Below are 19435 nucleotides of genomic sequence, written 5' to 3'. Positions count from 1 at the left end.
GCGAGGCGCCCGTACGCATGTTTGAGATGTCCAGAAGCCGACCCAACTCACACGTCAGACTGCATCTCAACGATTTTGTTCGCACATTTGCTGTATAGGCTTTTACCAGGCAAGATAATCTGAGTCAATAGACATGGTCGTGTCACTGCGATCAATGCTCACATCGCTCGACACGCTAGTGTAACACGTGATCTCGGCTAATCCGGTGAGCCGCTGTCCACAGCCCTGGAGTCATTTTGACCCTCACGTCGCCGCCCAGTCCTCGAACACCCAACGACCGCAACCTGTACGTATTCCGCCCATCCCTACGATCACACCTGCATCAAAAGCGAAGCCTTGCGAAATCAAGACTTTTACACTCCGCACCCGACTCTCGAAAGCTACAAGGCAGACCGCTAATTGGACTTTGCCACCACACAGACTACTTCGAACGACTCATCACACCCATCAACAACCGCAAATATGGGAAAGGTTCACGGATCCCTCGCTCGTGCCGGAAAGGTCAAGTCTCAAAGTAAGTCTTGGCCCCTGTGAAATCATCAAAGAACGTCTGCTAACAATGCATAGCCCCCAAGGTAAGCTCATACCCGTCGATACGTGAACGCCTCTCCGATCGCTAGCGACAAGCCGAACCACGACAGCGCGACAAATGCGGAGAAGGATGGAACCGATTTGGACAACGGATAGTTGGCTGACACACGATACAGGTTGAGCCCCAGGAGAAGAAGAAGACCCCCAAGGGCCGCGCCAAGAAGAGGCTCACATACACCCGCCGTTTCGTAAACGTCACCATGACCGGTGGCAAGCGCAAGGTCAGCAGACACCGGAACCCTACGTGATGGACAAGAACTGACATGCCTTAGATGAACCCCAACCCTACCTCATAAGCCAACCATGAGAGGACGGGCGAACGAAACGAGCACGATGAGCTAGAGAACACGGTCATGAATTCGGTTTCCTCAGGATGGCTATGACTCTGGATCAGAGGGAGTGGGAATCACGGACGTCGCTACGGCACGTTCCTCAGCAGCAGCATGATCCCACACTTTGGGATGATGGGGGCATATTCATGGCGTACATGTACATTCTGCTTTTTGCACAGCTGCATCACGAAATCTAGCTGCTTGTGTTCCCAACTTCGCCATTTCCAACAACGTGCTATGAATTATTTCGTATTGTGTATGATGACCTTACACACTCCACTATGGATCTCGATGTCTTGGCTGTCACTCTTGACGGAACCTTTGACCCTTTCGCGCCATGTTTTGGTCTTGCAGTTCTATGCAGTTGCTTCTGTAATGATATTGCTGTACTTAGAAGTGGCAAAAGCTACTTATGCAACGGTAGAGGATCATTCGCTCGTGCCGACGAGTTCAACGTTGCGTCTTTCTGTCAGTATTAGTACAATCATAGCTCCGATGACTCGACATGACCCATCTGTACATTGAGCTCCAAGCTCTGCATGGTAGATCTCGTGTGATAATGCTGCGGCGGGAACGGCAGGTCCGAGCGGCTGTCTACGTCACACCCGAACCTCACTCCACTGGAGCTGCAGGAGCACCCTCTAACATCACTTTCCGAGTTATCACCTACAACAACTACAGCAACCATGTTCAAGCGACTATTTGGAGAGGTAGGAAAATACCCAATTGATTCTGGGTCTCATGCGCTAATTCTCTTCAGCACGGCGCAAAGAACGTCGTGACCCTCTTCCACGCGCCCTCGAACCAAGCTTCCACCCGCGTCCTCACCCTCCTCAAGCAAGCCAATGCACAATCTGTCGCACATGCGACTGAAGACCAGGCCAGCTCTCACAGAGCGCAGGACAAGGCCGAGCGCACCGAGTTCGAGCTCGATGTCACAGAAGCCCCACCGACAACGGACCAGCTCAAGAACATCTTGGACTACTTGGGCGGATCAGGAGCGGCAGGCAAGGTGATCAGTGGCGCAGAGAATGAGACTGATGCTATGAGGAGACTAAAGGCAGATGGAGGAGCATTTCAGAGACCGCTGGTTGTGGACTGGAATCAAGGAAAAGCTGGTACGTATCTGCGGAGGAGAACAGCGTTTGTCTGTGCTAACCATCACAGTCGCTGGAGATAACGAGAGCGAGATCATGAAGTTGATACGCTCGGTACCAAAGGAGACGGACAAAGTGTAGAGGGCGGAGCGACATGACCTGTACTATACCCACTCCACTCAGCTCGTGATTGCAGGATTCAATTGCTAGACAGGACTGATTGACCTTTGAGATGAATGTCGGGACCAGCGCGTCCTAAATTCCACCGCTAGTAGCCCGGGTAGAGACATGGTGCTAGGCAACGGGTGGCTGCATCACCAGTAGGACACTGATCCAGTACATGTATATGTAAAACATGTCTCACAAAAGCTTTTTCTCAAATCGTTATAAAGTGTGAGTATTGTTCCATCTCTTCTCATATCTTCGTGTCTCGACATTTCCAGTATTCTTGGTGACTGATCTCTCTTCCTCTCATTTCCTCCCCAGCGATTCCGTATGCTTGCATCTCGTCCCACAGCTGTATATGATGGCCAATGGCATTAGTGGAAGGCGGTGCGCGGAGCTTGCGAACGTTCACCACTCACACTCACCTCCTCTTTCTGTAGCGCCAAGACCTGTTGCTCCTTCCACCTGAAGCAACGAGGAACCTCTGTTTGTTGAGCTGCTCTCGCTACTTCTGCCACTCTCTCACATCTCCTCCACCTGGTCATTCCTGTTTCTGCAATTGCGCTTCCCTCCGCTGTTGCTTTTGCTCCTCTTACAGCTGCCATTTCCTCCAAAGATATCCGTCGTCGCTCGACTCCATATTTTCCTGCAAAGGCCGCGTCCGTTTCTTCACGCAAAACCTGAACTACACTCCATATCTTCTCATTGAGCTCAGTGTACATCCAGTTATGTCGGTGTCTGTCCATCCGGTGGGTACTCCGCCTGCTACAGACACGTCAACCCCGATGACTGCGGGCAAGCAGTCTGCGCTCCTAACCAAATTGAACAACCCTGTTGGCGACCCAGTCAACGATGCAACTAGAGACCCTAGATTCGGCCCTGGCGCCGGTCAAGCTTTCTTCTCAACGGGGCTTGGTGCTCGCGCCCCTCGTTCTCTGGGTGACAATTGCCCGCCTGTTATCGCACGTAGCGTCCAAGATCCCGCAGTCGTAGCACAGGCAGCATCGTATTGGCAGGTCAAGTACAAGAGCCAGTAAGTAGTCTGTCGCAAGCTAGCTTGAAATGATACTGACCCATCTAGATGTCTTTGCATCCTCCCTTCACAAGGATGGACTGTCGAAGATCTTTGGGACGCCGAAGATATCCATGTCGAGGGCAAGAAGTTCTGCGAGGAGATGCTAACCTTCATCTCAAGGAGCACCTACTACTGGGCGGATAGATTCGCTAGAGATTGGGCGCGAGCACATCCTGATCGAGTCGACTTCACCGGGCTTGAGATGGGGAACGTCTACAACACCAACGATTCACTTGACATTATTGACAAGATCTTCATCTTTGGGGAGCCCATAGACTTCCCTCGTGTCTTCCTTTGGCACGTCGCTTATATCTTGGTTGGTACCTGGATTGAGATGAACAAGGCCACGGATGCGACGCTGCGTACGAGCCTGATCCCACAAGCACATGCCGGGGAACAAAAGATCGCCAGTGGGGAGACAAAGCCTTCGTCCGTCCTTCCCAACATGTCAGACAGGAAGAAAACCAGTAAGAAGTTTCGCATAATAACACAATCTCAATCCAGCAAACTGACAATGTCGATAGAGTCTTCGTCTGCTGTTGAAAAGCTACATCTCACAACGGCCATGGCTTCCGGAGCGCCAGATCCGCCCGATACGCGCCTTCTCCCTCAGCGCATCCCATCGCAAGGCCCCATACAACCTGGAAGCCATTCTGGTCTGATGAGAGGCGGTAACGGGGGTATCGTCATGGGGTCTCCTAGGGTGTCGCCCAACCTGTATGTGCCACCCTTGGTCGTTCCGAAAACCAACCGCAACATGGGATCTGGGACTTATGGCCAGCCAAATGGCTGGATCGAGAACAATAATCGTACTACGTACGGGACGTACCCGCGACAGCCCTCTGTTACTGTACCCAGCATGCAGTCGCCCTCATTCTTGTCCCCGCAGATGGCAATGGGCCAACAAATCCCACACCCAATGATTCCGGGCTTACCTCCCTACGTTCAGATGGCTCCCACTGGGTATGGCTTTCAGCAACCTGATGTTGGGGTGATGTCTCGTGCGCACATCAACTACCAGCAAGGCATGATGCAGAATCAGCCCATGAACCCAGCATTCCCCCATCATCTGAACAGTCAGAATATCTCTGTGGGCGACATGACCAACAACATGTACCATACTAATAGCATGATGTATCAACACCAAGACCCTCGCGCGCCGATGCCTCGTCGGGCCAACCAGCGCAATGCCCAAGACCTCTTCGATCCTTACAGCGGCAACAACCCTAAGTTCAATGGTGCACTAGGATACAACAGCGGGTCCCGAAAGGGTGGCAATAACAGCTTCGTGCCTCAGCCTGGTCGTGGACGCAAGGTATCGAACATGGGTGGGCGTGATGTGTATAGCAGATCCAACGCCGATTTCAGTGCTAAAGGACCACCTGGCGGACCTCGCAACCCTGACTTCAACGCTCGACGTCGTCTTTCTGAGGATGACCCGAACATCACTGGCGACTCTGTCTCTGGTTGTGGTCATACATGGATTGGGCCAAAAAACTTGACCGTGAATGAGCTTTGGATCGGAGACTTGCCGCCGGATGCGAGAGAAGATGAAATCATCCAGCTGTTCAAGCAGACTGTTGACGTTACTGCCACTGCAATCTCCCTGCGGAGTAGACTTCCGCAAAATGGTACTCATGCTTTCGCTACGTAAGTCTTCCCGTGGTTGCTGCTCTGAACTAGCTGACGCTCGTAGATTTGCTTCATGCGCGGAAGCTAAGGTGGCTTTGGGCATCACGAAGCTCAATCCTTACCTTCGAGGCGGCCGCCTCACCGTGACAGTACCGAGGCGTTTCTTCCAGAAGGACACACCCTCAACCTCAGGCTACTTTGATCAGTCACTTACCGGGAAGGTAACCGATCACGCAAATCGTGATGTTACACGCACCACGACTCAGCAAGAAGAGAAGACTATTGGAGATGCAGATTCAGACTCGACTACGGCGAATGGCAAGGTATTGTACTCTCCCCAGGATGCTAGAAGCGGCCTGTCGAAGCCACCCACAGAGACGGCAATCACGGACCGTCCGGAGATGGAAAGTACTAAATCCGATATGTTCAGACGCCAACAGAAGTCCCCTACGAAGAAGAATAAAGGCAAAGGCAAGCGCGAGTCACCGGTCAAAAATATCAGCTCAGTAGAGAAGATTACAAAAAAATCTGAGAAAATGAACACCGATGATCCGACTATCATCGAAGAGGAAAAAGTTAGCACGAAGTTCATAAATACGATCATTGAGCCTACGAAGCCAGAGTACATTGACGTCAGTACTTTGGGTCAAGAACTTTCAGTTCCTGTAACTGCTGCTAGTCTAGCTGTTGATCAGCCGGTAGATGCAGCACGCGAATTGACACTACAACTTGCCGAGGATTCCAAAGCGTCTGATATTGAGCATGACGACGAAGATTTCCTAACGGAACTGAAGCCCGACATCTCGCTTTCCCCTATGCGCATGCAGTCAAAGATCTCGGAAACCACATCTGATACTGTCCCGATTGCTGAAATCTGCAAGACCACGAGTGTCGGGATAATCAACACACTTTCGAAGGAATTATCCTCGCGAGTAGCGGACGATAGCCTCTCGGAGGACGAAGCCAAGAATGACAATAGCTTCCACTCGGCGCCAGAAGTTCAGCCTGAGTCTGTGCAAGTAGAGCCTCAACCGAGGATTGAAGACAAGGCGATAACCGCGAAGCAAGGTACCGCTGCACTACATCCACATTTGATTTGCAATAGCTTACACATGTAGTTATCTCAGAATCACCGCTTGTAGCTGTTGAGGCTGATGTGCGTGATTTGCAAACATTACAAACTCAGCGCTCTAGTACTCAATTCGAAAAGCCTGCATCCGTGCCATTGAAAGAAGTGGCCACACCCCAAGCTTCAGGTTCGGAAGATTCACAAGAGCGCGCAATGAGCACTACAAGCGATACTGCGCGCAAATCTGCTCTAGATAGCGCAGCAACGTCGACAACTACAGAAGTCTCCCCTACTGATGTGAGCAAGAAAGCTGGCGCTCCGCAAATACAGTCGCTTCATCCATTTGCGAAGAACAAGTCCCAGGCAAAGAAAGAGAGGGAGGCCAAAAAGAAGCAGCAGAAGGTGAATCTTTGAGGTCCTAAATTCATATGAGACATATGTTGACTGTTTATCTTCGCCTGTGTAGAAAGAAGACGCCGATCGCATCGCCAAGGCCAAGGCTGAGAAGGCCGCATCCTTGAAGAAGCCCAATGAAGGTCTCATCGTTCAGTCTAATACAGGTTCGCTTGGGGACTTCACGAAATCATCCATGACTAGAGATGCGGTCACCAAACTGGGAGTGGCACACCATAGTCCCAACAGCGATACGACTACGTGCAACAAGAAGTCCAAAAAGAAAGCAAAGGCGACAGCATCAGAGGCCGGCTCTACAGATCGCGAAAACAAAGCCAAAAATGAGGAAGAGACTGGTAAGCTCGATAGTACTATCAAAGATTCCAAGGAGATCCCTTCAATAACTCTTAAGGCGGAAAAGGCGAAGGAACACAATGCCGATCCAGTCAAGCAGGAATCCTTGGATCGCTCTGGGGCAGTATGGGTTGCTGAACCCACTTCCTCACGTGCATCGCCTGCCCGTCCAATGACCACCAAAGCACGAACCTCTACCAAAGACATGCCGGCTGAAGTAAATGACCCCCAAAAACTCACTTACAATCAACCTACTCACGTTACAGGCCCTCGAGTCCCTCAGGAAGACTCAAATCTAGGTCTCGCTCTTCCGTCTTCTGCTCCAAATGACCACTTTCACTTTCAACACAGTAAGTCCAAGTATTTATCCATTCATTTCAAGGAAACTGACGCTGCGCGCAGGTACTCCACTTCAAGAGCACACATCTCGCAGCTCTTCCCCTTCCACATTAGTCGGAGACGAGGACGAAATGTCACCGTTTGTTCACCCCATGCCTGCCCCCAAGCTCCCGGAACTCATGCAGCTCGCTTCTGTTTCTGCTGAAGCACCCCAGCCCGATACTTCCATGACTACAGCACCCAAAAAGAAAAAGAAGAAGTCCAAAAAGAACAAAAACACTGCTTCGACTATGCCTAATCCCACACAACCTCACATATCCGGAAACGCCCGTGGATCTGCCGGCCTTGATGAGGACTATCATACCTACGATCCTTTCGCTTCGCAACTGAGCCATATCGATGCCATCCGTCGTGCGGTTAATTATGACACCTCGTCTTACTTTGCACGCACGAATGCACGAATCGAGAAGGAAGCCGAGGAGCGCAAGGAAGCTGGCCGATCTCCCAAAGCGAGTAGGTTCTGATCCACCCTCACGGGAGACGTAGCTAATTTGTAACTACAGATTGAAACAAGGAAGTGAACCGCCCAGTTCGAGGCCTGCTGGAGCGAATTTCCTGACGCTGAATCTGGGAGTAAAGATGATCTCGCGTTCAAAAAAGGTGCTGAAGTCTGGACGCAGGACAAATCATATCCTAAGTTTACCTGAGCGGCAAGCTGGTGGTATTGAATGATACAGTCTGTTCTTTCTGACATGATGTTATGGCATGGGTTTCCTGTCTTTCCTGGGCGCTGTTAACAGCATCTTCCACTGCTGAGGGTGGTATGATATGGTCGAGATTTGACTATAGAGGATAATGTGAGGGAACCAAATAGAATCCTTGAAAACCCAACCTTGTGTACATGGTGAAGTGAGTAACCTTCTAAGTCAACACTGTCCTTTGCTTTTGTACGAGCAGGGATGGTCATAACGACGCCGCATAACAGTGCGCCAGTCTCTGGCATATATGGATAGCATTGAGTAAATCTAAGTGCAAGATTCAACCGATCCGTGGGATCGTCTCTTGACTCTATTGCATCAGCGTAGGCTCGAACTTGTCCTTCCTTGCCTGGCCTGCACCTGAAGCCTTCCATGCAGACAGGATCAAGTCGACAATAGCATCCACACCCTCGTCCCTTTTGACCACAGCGAAGATGGTAGGGCCACCCTCGCGCATTCTTCTGCTATCCCGATCCATGACGTCCAGGTCGGCGCCGACAGCCTCGGCGAGGTCGATCTTGTTCACGACCAGCAGGTCTGATTGCGTGATGCCTGGTCCACCCTTCCTGGGAATCTTGTCACCGCCCGATACATCGATGACATATATGATGAAGTCAGCAAGTTCGCGCGAGTAGTTTGCAGCGAGGTTGTCGCCGCCGGACTCAATGAGGAGGAGGTCGGTGTTGAACTTCTGGTGTAGGTTTGTGAGGGTCATGAGGTTGACGGAGATGTCTTCGCGCACAGCGGCATGGGGGCAACCTCCTGTTTCGACAGCGACAATGCGCTCACTGTTAGGACGTCAGACCTGTACTCACCATGGAAAGATGACGCATGGTTGTTCTTACGCGGGCAAGGCATTGTTCTTGGTCAGAAACTCGCAGTCTTCCCGGGTGAAGATATCGTTTGTTACTGCAGCTATAGAGAATCGCGTTCGGAGGTGTTTGCAGAGGGCTAGCATGAGCGCCGTCTTTCCGGAACCTACGGGTCTAGGCTGGTCAGTGTCTTGTGCGTATATCTTGCCATGTCAACCCTGCAACTGCCAGACGTCGGCCGAGCAGTATAGGGATGTCTGCATGTCACACGGGGTCCATCGTACCCTCCAATTCCAATGGTGAAAGATCGGTCTTCCCAGTCTCTTCCTTCAATTATGGGCAGCTCGCGCCCCAGGTAGCTTCCTGGTCCATCGAGGATCTCATGTGTATGACCGTGATCTGCGGCAGCGTGCGAATGCGACGCGCCTTCATGTGAGTGGCTGTGGGACATTGTTATATTGAACCAGGATTGTGACTGTCGATTGGCAGAGAGTGTGCCAGCAAGCAAGAGGAGAGCTTGAGGTTCTCCATGGTGGGGCAGACGCGACGAGAGACGTGGGGTTCGATTCGGCGCGACCCTGGTAGCGAAGCTTCAATCAATAACACCGATTATAGGCTGACAGTCGACGATACGCCTTTTGCATAAATAAATCTCGACGACCGTATTAAAGACCAACTCAATGCGAAGATGATTGTCATTACCGTAGCGCGCCACGACTCGACGAAGGCGCCCTGAACCGAGGATATGGGAGTGCTCGGACCATGGCGCGGAGGGATCATTGCTGTTTTTCAGCTTGCGTCCCCTTCCTGCCCCTGCGTCTTCATCACGATCCTCGGCACCCATCATATGGGGACCAGCTATAGTTTGGTTCTTCGAATTTCACGGACCAGCATGTTCCCACATGGACCTGTCGTTCCTCATCAATACTGCAGGTGAAACTGCGTACGCACTGGCAGTCTGGCATGAAGGATGCTATGTAACAGCGGAGCAACTTTCGCTTCTTCCATCCTTCAATATCGCCCAGACCCGCCACACAGCCACGACAATGGATAGGCAATTAATTTCCAGAATTGCAAGTCTCCCTATGCGATAGCCCTGGTACCTGCAGGACACATGACGCACTATCTTGCGCCAACCGACGAGTATGTAAAGCCAGCGCAGCACCCGCAGACCTGTGGACCCTGTTTTCCTCAGAGCCATCGCGTTTTCAGGTTTCCGCGTCTTAATCGAGATCGTGCGAGTTTGGTACGCTTCCCAATACGGCCAACCTCATCCTTAATTAAGAATAGTTGTTCTCTTCTGAAACTCACCTTCTGTCGCTCGCTTTCCCCTCCTTCTCTTGTTTGTTTGTTTGTTTGTTTTCGACGAGTCTATACACGCATACTTCATAATGTCTACGATGGCTGTTTCCTGGGATAAGCCGCAACACACCAATCTTACGCTATGGGATATTGATCGCGAATTTCAAGATGCGCATGAGGCGTACGAGCAATGGCAAGCACGCCACCGTCGCACGCGGTCCAAGTGGGCGTGTTTTGGCACAAAGAACCGAGACGATGCGGTCGGCAAAGCTCTAAGCCTGGGACGGCAGGTCCAGAGGATCATGGAACAAGGCAAAGAACGATTTGGCGCACGGTTTGAGGAAGGCGACAGTAAGTGCAACATTCGATACGGAAGTTGCAGGGACTGACTATCTGCAGCAAAATGCAATACCATCCTCTCTGCGCAACTCCTGCGAATCCAGTACGAAATTAGACAACCACTTTACGAAAGCGTTTTCTCCTCAACACCAATAATACCCATCGACGATATAATCATGATTGCTAAAAGTACCCGCCGCGCCTGTCTTACTGCGCTGCGCGAGCAATACGCACGTCTCGAATCACCGATCCTATCACCTGTTCTGCCTCCCCCACGTTTCAAAGTGGAGTTCTGTCCTTTCGCAGACAAACTTCGGAAAGATCTCAAGCAATCCAAATCGAGCACATTGCGCGCAAAGAGGGCTTTCCCCCACGACAAGTACGATGACCGGGAGATCTGCCCGGAATGCGATGCATGCATCTCCGTCGCTTCTCACTCTGGACTCCCTGCGTACAGATGTATCCTCTTCACCTCGCATATTGCCTTGGACCCAATGGCGACCGACGACAAAGCGAATTTCGCGTGTAATAGCTGCTACAAAACCTTCGACGATTCATACGCCTTCCTCGACCACTTTTTCCAGAAGCAGATCGGCAGTGAGAGGAGTTGCTTGCGACTGTCCGTACAAAGAAGCTCAAGCTGGTTCCTGAACGAGCAGTTCCTAGAGAGCGATCCTTCAGTCGTTGAGCAGTGTCTAAAGAATTGCATAGCGAGAGAGACGATGCGGGGCAGAGGCCACAAGAAGATGAGGAGTCAGATCACTATACGACAAGTACATTCGAGAGAAGGCGATTGAAACTTTCAGAACGCGATGCCACAGAACAACTTACGAACTACACCATGAGTTGCGATACAAAGACGACTACATGCGAGGAACATACACACATCAGCATCACGCGAGGTTACGACACGAACACGCCCATTGCTATTGCCAGCCACATATTCGAGTTCAAACGCCACGATAGAGACCCTACACATAGCGTCTCGCGCCCCGCAAACATGTTCTGCTCAAAAGGCGAAGCCTTTATACGAACGCGGACGGCGCTTTGCTTTGCTTTTCATACTTTTCTTCTTGTGCTATGCACGCTTTCTCTGTACACACACGTCTATACTGTCACGTCTAATGTCGTAATGTCTTTTTATAAATACTTCGAGATCGTAGCATAGCACGATACAAATGACCATACAGTTGCAGTGCAATGCCAAATCTATTGCGCATTTACACCATCATGAAGGAGAGCATCATGTCTTCCAAGCCTCAATACTGATCGATGCGCAACTTGAACATCAAAAGCACTTTTCCACCTAAGAATCGCTTCATCGTCAAAATTGAGTGTTGGTCATTCCGTCGCATAAACCACGCACGCCGTGATACCCGTTTGCCCAGACACACGTCAGATCTATCAAGTTTCATATTGGGGGGCCACGATAGTCATCAAGGCATGACTATACAAAAGGAAAAAGAGAAGGACCGAAAAACATTATCTCCCTCGGGCCTTTTCCTCAGTGTAACATTGTTGTGCCTTGGCTAGATTTGCTATAGCTAGTACTTGTGTTTTCAGGCAATAGTAGCCTCAAGCAAAATGAGCTAATTACTCACCCTTCAGATTTTATCACCTACCTGTCCCGAGAAACGGGTGCTGGCAACTGCATACCCGCAACATCCATGATCTACACATACCCTACCCAGGGGCCCAGGCCAACATGTAGCCGACCTACCCGTCTTGTATCCGTTCATCTCTGTCTTTGCTCAGGAAGATGAACGTGACGCGCAAACTATCTGAAACGATGCTCGGCGAAATCCACAATAACCCGACTTGGCTTCTTACTGTCTGGCAGATCCCTAGGGCGTGATTATTCCGCTCACGTTCCTTTACGAGAAGGAGATTCTCCGCTTACGTCTTGGTTCTGCGGCATCGACTACTTCGTGACATTCATGGTATGCCTGGTTGGAAGGGAGTGTGTGTGCGTGCGTATGGCATATCGGACCGGCATAGAATGTACAACATATTGTACACAGTTGTCGTACACGGACACTCGGGTTTGATCAGGGTACACGCACTCCGCTTACGACTTCCTCTATCCATGATGAATGCTTTTCCAGCAGCTTTTCTTTTGTACAAACACAAGGCCGAGCGGAGACTGTAGAGGCATGGCACAAAGTTGTCAATCCGCGGCGGAAACTGGGCGGGATTGGCAACGTCTTGGACGGCAGGTTTGCCGCAAGAGTTGAGAGTGCGCGTGTTGCGGTGAAGACGAGCAAGTAAAGTTTGGTTTTCACCGCTCCGCTATTCCGCCATCTTATGTGCTTAGCATGGATTGGATCGGGCGGTCGGGGTAGAGAGAATTCCGCTGTATGGTGCCCAGGACTATGCCAGGAGCCTTGTGTCCGCGTGTGGCGTTCTTCGAAGCTTCGTGAGGGGGGGCAGAGTATGTGTGCGTGTGCGCCAGTCTGGCTCCTTGGATAGTGGCTTGGGAGCGTGGTCTGCCTGCTTGGAAAATTGGACTAGCAAAGTGTCTCGTACGAGGCGCGTTCACGTGAATGAGACTACTGCTTGAAACGAACTTTTGCAAAATGGAGAAGTCATTGTGTAGGAAGTTTGGTATAATTCGAGTAAAATGGGGTATATCATGTCGAGCTCCAACCGCTCTCCTGCTCTTCGTATAGAGAGGTCCAGTAACGCCGTGCTGTCGTCCCAGATCAGCATTCCCATCATGTCCGTTGCCCTTCAAAACAAAAAGTACGCCATGGTATATGCCGCTTAAACATCGTTCGTGCCGTCATGGGCCGAACGGAAAAAACAAAAACTCGTCGCTGCAGTGATAGCCTCCTCTTCAAACATTGGTCTCGCGTAGTCCCCTCGAGAGCCATCGTTCCCACCAGTTCCGCACACTGACGATAGTCTCTTTACCATCGTTGTGCCCGTCGTGACCTCCAGGGTCTCCTAAGATGGACGAGAAAAACCAGAATCCAGCCGCCGTCCATGCAGCTATCGCGACACCAAATGCAACGACTGGCGAAAAGAGATGGACGACGACGAGCATGGGCGCGCTGTAGCCGGTTGTTGAGTCGTGGGAATAGACCAAGTGTAGTTGAAGGTTCAGCGCTGGTGCGAGGAAGGCGGTGATTTGTGCCGAAAATGGTGGGCGGGTAGTGCAGAATCGCAGGGGGGCTAGTACGATCGAGATCAGGAGAGCGAGGATGGTCCAGAGAGCGATGGCGCCGGAGAGAAAGGCACATGGGCCGCAGAGCCAAAACTAGATGTTTGTTAGCCATGCTGTTGACGACCTAGAGACGATGGTTCACATACCAACAACTGCCATGCTTTTTCTTCTGGACCTTTCTCATGGAATGCGCCTTTGTCGTAGACGATCGCGTCGCTGTCCAGTCTTGCCGCAGACGCGCGGTTCGGAGATCGGCCGTCGTGCGACGAACCGTAGCCATGCTTCTCAGGATCAAGATGCGCTTGTTGGGGATATTGTATGTTGTTTTGTTCTATGTCCGATCTGGAATATCGGATCTCGGGTGTTGAGTTGCGTTGTTGACCTATCGAGGAGATGCTGCTGGTTGGGCTTGGCGCAGAGGAGGCCTTTGGCGAGAATGGGTGCGACGAGATGACAGAATCATGGCCACGGCCAAAACTCGACTTGCTATGACGGTCTGTTCGGATGCTGTGCTGTCGCTGATATGGCTCTTTCTCGTTGTATGCGTAGTTGTATTCGTCGGATGAAGCGTTCGTCGAGAGCTGGCGCTGGGGTTGGCTCTGCTGGGGGGATGTGGCCGAACATGGCACCGGCGGACGCTGGGATTCCATTGCAGTTAATTGGTGGGCGGCGTCACTGCTGGACGGGCTTTAGACGACCCTTGGAGACATGCGAAGTCGATGAGGTGCCGGGCATGTTATAGAAGAGGCGGAGGCTTCCCTCAGGAGAGGCAAGACTCTTGTTACATACAATTACGCTCTCAAGACCTTGGGAGAAGGTCTTGGGCTTGGCTTTCATCCCCAAGGCTCGGCATTGCGGCTGGGCAGAGCATCGCAAGACGGGGACGGCCAATCACGGCTCGCATGGGTGACCCAGCGCAACTCTCATCCAGGCGCCTCTGAGGCCGAGGACGGAATTCGCGGCAGCGACCTATCCTGGTGCTGGAGCCCCAGCTTTCATCCTCATCACCTCTACCTTTTGTCTTGGCCTGCGCCGACGATGCTGAGAAACGCTGAGCAAACGGACCGCCGCATGGTGGTGCTCACTGTCTTGTGCAATGTCCTCTGAAAACACGCCAAGCCGGTAACATGCGCTACCACGGTCCGTCTAGGGCGTCCGCTGGCTGCGTGATGATGTGCCTAGGAAATATTGAACCTGCGGATCTTGGGCCTGTGTACCACAGACACGACTCTCGAGATAAATCCAGGACGCTTCTCCAACCTGCCTAGACGCTAGTTGGGGACAGGAAGACGCGGCGGGTTGCGGTCCCGCGGTGCAACGTCGCGAGCACTCTCGTGTCGTACCGCGAGACCAAGTCGGAGGCGGCGGAGTGCATTTGATAGCGCTTGTTGGCGGAAGTAGGTGCATTTTGCTTTGCTGAGTCTGAATCCGGCCTCCAAGCGTGGCTGAAACGAAGTTGGTCTTGCTGATCGTGATCTTGGCGTTGGCACATGAGAAGCTCAGATACTCTGTTGACGGCGCCAGGTGTCCTGGCAGATGCTGGATCGATATCTATCGTGTGATTTGCTTTTGTTTTGGTTAGTCCGTCGCATTCTCGGCATGTTGTTCGCACTTTAATCGTACAACACCAGCGACCGGACTGAACCTACCGTACCTTTGGTACTGCCTACACATGGCAGATTCCGACGGTGAGCTGGAAGTGCTATCAGTGACGTCGATTTGTATGTACAGTTGCATTCATGACATGCTCCTTCGCATCGAATACATGAGCCACGTTGCGATAGGCGTTCTGCTATAGCTGCAGCCACAGCCGGTGGTAATATACGGCATGGCGATCACATCGACGAGTTGCGGAGTTTTGTCCCGCCTCGCGGACGATGCTTGCGACGTGCCGGGTATGTTGTTGGTAAGAGATGCGAAACGCAGAGGCAATCGTCGGCGTACAGTGCGAGGGATGTAAGATAGCGTTTGTGCGAAGTATTGTTGTATCGGCGATGGCTGTGATGCCACTCAATGTGATTGGAAGCCGCGATAGAAGGAACGCATACATCAGCATCAACAAAGAACGGTTCAGTCGCAATGACCTCACTGCAACCAGATATGATACTCCAAGAATTCCAGACTAAATTCTGCAGATAATCTAATGCAGTACTTGTCGGTTAGATAAAACATCTATGTATCTTTGCCTTTTCTAGCATCTGGTAGCGGAGATCGTGGCCCTTACTAGATAGACCCCCAATGCGCAGTGACGCCGCAGTCCAAAATTTTGGTAGAAATGACCTAGACACCCCTCCGACCACCAACCAGTTTCATACCTTCCCGCATAGCGTCTGTCAACCGACTCATCACCAGCTCTTTGATGCCCTTCTTCTCTGGCTTGGGCATGAAACCGAGCTCGATCAGGTAACTGACATAGACACCTACAGTGTCTTCTGTTACCGCACCACCCTGGCTCCAATCTTGACCTGTCCATGTTTGGTCCTTCTTGAGAGCTTCTGTCGCGTTCATATCGTCAAGCTCAGGTGCCTTGGTATCAGCAGGCAGATCTCCAGTCACAAAATGGTATAACGGTAACAGAGCGTTCTCTTCTTTCGTACCGGAGCGGTCTGAGACATAGGCTTCCATGTTTTGCTTCCACTCTGAGTATGTGACGAGAGGAACATTGTAGCCAAAGTTTTCGAGAGCGCCCAGGAACTCGTTGAAGGTGATACGAGGATGGGAGGTGATTTGCGCAACCCCGAGCGGTGCTATAGGTGGATTGAACGAGGACGCTACAACGACGCGCGCGACGTGAGTCACAGGAACCATATTGATAGTGTTTGTGATGTCGGGTCGAGATTTGAGTTGGATGCAGCCCTTGAGAATACGCACGAGGAAGTCGTCCGTATTGGTGGTGCCGTACTCTGGATCTCCCAAAACGTAGCCGGGACGGATTACGCATCCACTCAAACCTTTCTGACCGGCCTTTCGTGTGAGGTACTCAGCTGCCCACTTGGATTGACCATAACCGGTTCCTAAGCCCTTGCGGGCACCTTCCAAGTCATCTTCTTCGGGGACACCTGTACCACCGTTCGCCAGACTCTTCTCAGACAACTTCACGAAGTAGTCTGTGTCAAGTACTGATGTTGAGCTGACAAGGCCGAAGTTCTTGGGTTTGCCCGCAGCACACATTGAAAGTGCAGTCATAGTGGATATGACGTTGGGCCCTCGGAGACGTGAGTACGGCAATACCCAATGTACCAATGCGCCGTTGTGAATCACAACGTCGACGGAGTCTGCGAGTTTGTTCCACGTGTTTGGTTCAAGGCCGAAATATTCTTTCTCAAGGTCTCCGACGAGTGGCTCTAGGCGCGATTCCCAGCTATCTTCCCAGATACCGTATGCAGAACACGTCTGCCTGACACGTCCAAGTGCAGCGTCAATATCTTTCGCACGTACAAGCACCGTGACTTTTCCAGGTCTAGACAAGATGTCTCGTAGAATGTAGGCTCCCAAGAAACCTGTCGCACCAGTGAGGAAAGTATGCACCTCTTCCTTCGGGTTCAACGGTTCCCTGGTCTTGAATTCGGTCAATTGGTTAGCGAGTTCTCTGGCATCAGCAGAGTATGCTTCGTCTTCTGGGTCGTCGTCGATGGCCTCGGCAGTATCCAGGCGTAGACCGATAGGATCCATTGCCTGGTCGATGTTTGCTGAGAAGCCGCGTAATGTGGGGTATTGGAAGATGGTAGTCATAGGCACATCGATGTCTTTCCACTCTTGTCGGATCTTGAAGAACAGCTGTTGTGCGATGATACTGTGTCCGCCGAGGTCGAAGAAGGAGTCACTTCCACCGATACCATCGGCCGTTACACCGCGATCGCCAAGGAGCTCTGCCCAGATACTGGCCATCTTCTTCTCAGTTGGCGTCAAAGCTGCGCCTAACTGTGAAGGACGTCTTGCACCAGCAGCTGCTAGATGTGCTGGTTCTGGGAATGGCAACGCTGGTCGGTCGATCTTGCCGTTCGGGTTCAGCGGAAATCGAATGAGTGGAACAATGATCGATGGCACGGCATATGCGGGGAGCTTCTTCTTGAGATGCTCTCGCACGTCATCTCGTAGATACTTGAAGCGCTTCAGCAATGTGACCATACTAGTGTCGTCTGCAGAATCGCTGTCTTTTGCACCACGCTCTTCAAGCCAGTCGTACCAACGCTTCATCTCGGGGACGATGTAGCCTGTGATATTAGTCATGGTCAAAACTGCAGAGAGAGTTGAGACTTACTGACGAGTGTTGGCTCCTCGTAGGCATCGCGTTTCAACAATGTGACGTTTTCGCGCACCAAAGGATGAGCAGAGAGATGTGAGTCAATCTCACCCAGTTCAATACGGAAACCTCGAATCTTCACTTGCGAGTCTACTCGACCTGTGCAGTGCACGTTTCCATCCTCTGAGTAATGGCCCAGGTCGCCAGAGCGGTAGAGCCTGTCTCGTGGACCTCTGTAGAACTCTCGCCACGGTTCAGCGGCGCCTTGACTCTCTACCTTTTTGTTGTCTTCGTCTATCCACTTCTGTTGGTCTACAAACCAGTTGTCGACGAACTTGGCGGCTGTCATGTCAGGCAGACCCAAATATTCCTCGGCCAGACCACCAGCTCGTACGTAGATTTCACCACTCTCGCCGGGCTTGCAAACCTTTGTCCTGTCTTCGCGGTTGACTACCAAAAGCTGGACGTTGTTCATGCCACGACCAGCTGGGATCACCTCACCGATGCTGTCAAGGAATTCGGGTGCTTCAGTACAGCTTGGCAACTCGTAGTAGCTGACGGCTCTTTGTGTTTCTGTGGTTCCGTACATGTTGACGATGCGGACGTTTGGCGCCAAGTTCTGCAACCTCCTGCAATCGCGCTTGATCAACAAGTCACCCACAAAGAATGAGTGGTGCAGGCTGGGGAAGACTGCCGAAGCACCTCCAACGAGAATTTGGCCCATGGCAGGTGTGAGATGTGTAACGGTTGCGCCATACTTGCGCATCCACTCGGCAAGCTTCTCATGCTGGATATCTTCCTTACTGGGTACGAGTAGCTGTGCACCAAGGAAGAGTGGGGTAAAGATGTCTCGCTGGATTGGGTCGTGAGCAATTCCGGAAAGCATAGTGAATTTGTCGTCCTCAGACAGTCCAAAGGTCTCAGCCATCCACGGGAAGTAGTGCGTCAGCGAAAAATGACGGCCCTTGACACCCTTGGGCTTTCCTTCGGATCCTGATGTGAATGAAAGTGTGGGTGTCGAGTCTGGACCGACCAGCACGCCCGGGAGCTCGGCCTTGAGCTTCTGCTGCTCCTCCAGCACATCCTTTCCATCCTTTGAGCCTCCGACAAGTGTTCCATCGTCTTTGAGCTCGAGCGCGGGGATCTCGGTCCGGAGTTGTAGGTTGTCCTTGACGTAGTTCCTGACTTGCTCTGAAAGGGGACCAGCTTCGCGCGTGGCCTTGTCGATGACTACGAGGGCGCGTGGCTGGGAGACTTCGAGGTAGATACATTGGCGGTCTGGAGGGTATCTAGGCGACGTCAGTATGTAGAGGTGGATCTGGCAAGTTGAACTTACAGCGGGTCTAGTACTGAGAAGGTCGCTCCTGCCGCCAGGACAGCCATGATGGCTACTACTAAATCTACACCTCGGTGGGCAAAGATCATGACCACTTCCCCTCTCTGTACGCCATTTTGCACAAGATGATGGGCTAAGACTGCAGTAGCCTCGAATATGTACTTGTATGTGAACTTGCGCTCTGGTGTCTTGCTGGTGGCAGTCTCAACCACACATGGCCGCTCTGGGTGCTTGCGAGCATTGGCGGCGAAGATGTCGTGAATTGGTCCCTTGAAGTCAGACCAGTGAAGGTCTGCGGTAGGGTCCGGGATGCTTCCCTTGGTCAGAGAAGCCATTGTCGCGCGTACTTGTTCCTGCATGTCTCAGGGAAATATAGGGCGGGGTCGCGTTGTGAATGTGCGCATGCGCGTAGACAAATCGAAAATGTCCAAT

General features: G+C 51.8%; 7 protein-coding genes across 7 annotated transcripts; 4 read left to right on the top strand and 3 right to left on the bottom strand.

Moving 5' to 3' along the window:
- Positions 1-462: 462 nt before the first annotated feature.
- On the top strand, positions 463-839 carry J4E82_005313 (uncharacterized protein; the record flags this gene model as incomplete). Its single annotated transcript, XM_051731580.1, has 3 exons — positions 463-514; positions 568-575; positions 708-839. 3 exons carry the CDS (start codon positions 463-465, stop codon positions 837-839), a joined length of 192 nt encoding a protein of 63 aa, XP_051588770.1.
- Positions 840-1609: 770 nt separating this feature from the next.
- J4E82_005312 (uncharacterized protein) lies at positions 1610-2161 on the top strand (the record flags this gene model as incomplete). The annotated part of the gene is made up of 3 exons (XM_051731579.1): positions 1610-1633; positions 1684-2041; positions 2091-2161. 3 exons carry the CDS (start codon positions 1610-1612, stop codon positions 2159-2161), a joined length of 453 nt encoding a protein of 150 aa, XP_051588769.1.
- Positions 2162-2913: 752 nt separating this feature from the next.
- J4E82_005311 (uncharacterized protein) lies at positions 2914-7571 on the top strand (the record flags this gene model as incomplete). Its single annotated transcript, XM_051731578.1, has 6 exons — positions 2914-3218; positions 3267-4910; positions 4957-5960; positions 6020-6363; positions 6428-7058; positions 7111-7571. The coding sequence occupies 6 exons, from the start codon at positions 2914-2916 to the stop codon at positions 7569-7571; spliced, it is 4389 nt and encodes a 1462-aa protein (XP_051588768.1).
- A 544-nt stretch (positions 7572-8115) lies between these two features.
- J4E82_005310 (uncharacterized protein) lies at positions 8116-9068 on the bottom strand (the record flags this gene model as incomplete). Its single annotated transcript, XM_051731577.1, has 3 exons — positions 8116-8593; positions 8651-8791; positions 8902-9068. 3 exons carry the CDS (start codon positions 9066-9068, stop codon positions 8116-8118), a joined length of 786 nt encoding a protein of 261 aa, XP_051588767.1.
- A 940-nt stretch (positions 9069-10008) lies between these two features.
- Positions 10009-11055, top strand: J4E82_005309 (uncharacterized protein; the record flags this gene model as incomplete). The annotated part of the gene is made up of 2 exons (XM_051731576.1): positions 10009-10270; positions 10319-11055. The coding sequence occupies 2 exons, from the start codon at positions 10009-10011 to the stop codon at positions 11053-11055; spliced, it is 999 nt and encodes a 332-aa protein (XP_051588766.1).
- Positions 11056-13094: 2039 nt separating this feature from the next.
- Positions 13095-14074, bottom strand: J4E82_005308 (uncharacterized protein; the record flags this gene model as incomplete). The annotated part of the gene is made up of 2 exons (XM_051731575.1): positions 13095-13517; positions 13571-14074. 2 exons carry the CDS (start codon positions 14072-14074, stop codon positions 13095-13097), a joined length of 927 nt encoding a protein of 308 aa, XP_051588765.1.
- A 1630-nt stretch (positions 14075-15704) lies between these two features.
- On the bottom strand, positions 15705-19338 carry LYS2 (putative NRPS-like protein biosynthetic cluster; the record flags this gene model as incomplete). Its single annotated transcript, XM_051731574.1, has 3 exons — positions 15705-17638; positions 17686-18956; positions 19004-19338. 3 exons carry the CDS (start codon positions 19336-19338, stop codon positions 15705-15707), a joined length of 3540 nt encoding a protein of 1179 aa, XP_051588764.1.
- Between the last annotated feature and the right edge of the window lie 97 nt (positions 19339-19435).

Source organism: Alternaria postmessia (assembly GCF_024291825.1).
Source record: "Alternaria postmessia strain BMP 2775 chromosome Unknown scaffold_27, whole genome shotgun sequence".
Taxonomy (NCBI): domain Eukaryota; kingdom Fungi; phylum Ascomycota; class Dothideomycetes; order Pleosporales; family Pleosporaceae; genus Alternaria; species Alternaria postmessia.
The sequence above is the reverse complement of the archived record's forward strand: the minus strand, read 5'-3'. Positions and strand labels throughout refer to the sequence as shown.